The sequence below is a fragment of the Sinocyclocheilus anshuiensis genome, unplaced genomic scaffold, assembly GCF_001515605.1.
Source record: "Sinocyclocheilus anshuiensis isolate Anshui unplaced genomic scaffold, SAMN03320099.WGS_v1.1 scaffold300, whole genome shotgun sequence".
In the NCBI taxonomy this organism is placed as follows: Eukaryota; Metazoa; Chordata; class Actinopteri; order Cypriniformes; family Cyprinidae; genus Sinocyclocheilus; species Sinocyclocheilus anshuiensis.
Window position 1 is genome coordinate 2721277 of NW_015557379.1, and position 3199 is coordinate 2724475.

General features: G+C 34.9%; 1 protein-coding gene across 1 annotated transcript in view; it reads left to right on the top strand.

Annotated features, from left to right (window-relative positions):
- The first annotated feature begins 1629 nt into the window (after positions 1–1629).
- Positions 1630–3199, top strand: part of LOC107679205 (actin-binding LIM protein 1-like) — a 35668-nt gene continuing 34098 nt past the window's right edge. The window contains exon 1 of the mRNA XM_016474725.1: positions 1630–1868. Within this exon, the coding sequence (XP_016330211.1) occupies positions 1640–1868 (229 nt within the window). The 5' untranslated portion in view covers positions 1630–1639. The remainder of the gene's footprint in view (positions 1869–3199) is intronic.

Genomic DNA, 3199 nt, shown 5'->3' on the forward strand with positions numbered 1-3199 from the left:
ATGATTAATATGAGTGTAATTTACCAGTTTTTTATCAGATCTTGTTTGCATGTGAATTATGTGCATTTTGTATTATTAAATATTATATTATAATTTATTTACTTCATTATTTTATCGATTTTATTTTCAATAAATGATTATATAATTATTTTAGAATTATATATTTATATAATTATATTTAATATTTTATTTTAATTATATTACAATTATATCTTTATTCATTTCATAATGTCGATCTAGTAAAATTTATATATATATATACTTTAATATTTTTAATTGTTATTTATTTATTTATTTATTTTTATTTTACATTGGCTGGATGCAATCACTACTTACCACAAACTGGTATTCTGCCCAGAAAGTTGGCAGTAAGGTTTAAAACCCATAACGAAGGTCCACCAGGCAGCAAACACAACAGGAAATTTAGCTGTAGTTTCAATATTAAATGAAGGTCAAAAATAAATGAAAAGCTGATTGCAATGACCGTGTAACAGAAGAGACATATACTGTATGTTTAAGAGACAATTCCCAGTAGCATAAACTGGCTTTTTTCCAGAGAGTCAAGTCCCTGTGTTAATTTATGACCATATGTTCTCACCTATTTTCTCCAGGGGCGAAGGAACAACTGGTGAGGTGTGGGTGGGATTCATGAATTTGCAATGGTTGTTGCATCTCTAATCTCATTTAAGACTTGCAAGACATTATTTGGGCTATACAGTAGTTTAAAGTATGGGAAAAAATTAACATTCTGATTATTGCTGCAATATAGTCTCTTAATTGTTGTTACATCTGATTGTTTCATTTTGATGGCTTTTCTTTGGAAATTAGATTTTCTAAATTAGAAAATCCTGTGATTAAAGATTTAATTTAAGCATTATTACTGATCTACTTCTATCAGAATAGGCACAGATGTGTTTCCAGCTAATCTTGTGCATTACATTTCAGTTGTACAGTCTTAAAATAAAGGGGTTTTCGAAGCAGTGCCATAGAAGTTCCCTAATTAACTTTTCAGTGAATGGTTCTTTAAAGGACTTTTTTTTCTTCATGTGAAGAACATTTTAATATTCTAAAGAACCTTTTTCCACCATAAAGAACCTTTGGTGCAATGGAAGGGTTCTGTGGATATTAAATGTTCTTCATGGAACCATAAATGCCAATAAAGAACCTTTATTTTTAAGAGTGTATTAATAGAAAACAGTCTGTGCTTGGGAACTGATTCTTGATTTGGATATAGAGCACAGTATTTTTAGTTGTGTCGGTAAACTTCTCTCACCAAGGAGCTTGTACCATTGCAGATACTATGGTGGCATTGCTTGGCCCCGTCCGAGAGATAATCACAGAGTAGACGTCAGGGTTAATCCGCTTAGGAAAAGGCAGGAGCTATTCGAGCCACTCCTTACTCTCCACTCTGGCATGGGGTTCACCTGTGGTCTTCACCTGAAGCAGAGGTAAGACGTATCATTTTCAGGTGAGGAGCATTAAATCTGGAAATCGCTTAATTGGGACGAGCGAGCATTTGGTTGAAGATTTAAGATTTGTTAATCTGAAGATCAGAGGTCTTTTGGTTGGAGTTTGGCCCTCTCTGCAGACTCACCTGCTTGTACGTGATACTAATTGAGAATTCTGAGGTCCCGCCGCCATGCCTTCCCTTCCCACTCTGAACCGCCTGGGGAAACTCTGCGGATCTGGACGCAGTCAGCAAGTGGATCGCACTCGGATCAAACGCACAAACTCCGTCAAACGCATATCTGTCATAGAGGACGGACGTGTGGCAGAAGTGCTGTACCTCGTCCCGAAAGAGTCTGTGATGCAACAGCTGCCGTTCATCAACCCTGAAGATTATTACCTGACTGAGAGCCTATCACCTGGTATGAACAGTTATGGAATAGCTGAATGTCATTTAAATTCGTTTTGCTCCAGAAATCGGTCAAATTTAGTCCAATGATCAACTGAGCAATGGTAATTGTACAGTTTAATGGTACGTTTATAAGAAACTTAGTGTGTCCTAGCTATGTTGTGTCTCTGCCTCCAACATGATTTCATTAGTATTCATATATTTGCATGTAAAGTGTATTTCTAGCACAAATACATTGGTATGCACACATTATTCTTTTTATCTTATTAGCGTAGGGGTGAGCGATATGACCAAAATCTTATATCACAATATAATTATTTTTGCTTTAAATAAGTTCTTTATGATATCAAAATTTTTGTTACCATACAAATTTCATAATTCTTGTCACCAGTGTCAATATCACAAACAACTAACTAGCCTAAATAAAAAAAAATAAAAAAAACTCAAGCTCACTGAAGACAAGTAAACAGTCAGCGAATAAATAAGTATAAGAAACTAATTACACGCAATAGGACAAAAAAAAAATACAATAGAACAATCAAATAAGAAATGCATACATTGTGTAATGAATAAAAACGCTGCATATTCATATTGTAAATCAAATATATATTTATTATTAAAGTTACAAAAGTGATTTTGTCAAGAGCAGTGAGAGATTTTCTCTCTTTTGTTGTTTGATTAACATGAATGACTATTAGAAGGAATATTAGACTGCTGTCACTTTAAGAGCTGCCCAGATCCAAAATACTGTTACACACGTGCTTTTTTTCTCAGTTGTATCCTTTCACATGAGACCTAAATTACTGTGTTTACGAGGATACTTGCAAAAACGGGGCATTTTGGCACATACAAGTGTGTGTACTTAACCGTTCAAAGCCTATATAGCGGCAAAAATAAATCGTTTAAAGTGCCCCTATTATGCCATTTTTACGGTTCCTAATATTGTTTTGGGAGTCTCATACAATAGGATTATATGCATGCAAGGTCAAAAAACGCTTTCATTTTCTCAAAATATGCATTTAATATAACCTCATTTTCCAGCGATTCTCAAACGATTCGTTCGAAGCAGTTCAAAGATTCAGTCTCTCTAAACCCCTCCTTTCCGTGAGCCTGCTCTGCTCTGATTGGTCAGATGGCCTAGTCTGTTGTGATTGGTCTACGGCGTACAGCGCGTGTTGGAAACGATACACCTATTTCAATAGTTCTGTATTTTGAACACTCTATAGAAAATATAAACATCTATTATTTATCATACAGGTTGTGATTCAGTGGAGAAGCTGGTCCAAATAAACAGGATACTGATCCATCTTTCAACAGCAAGCGTTTTGTGAATCCCGCGTTGAA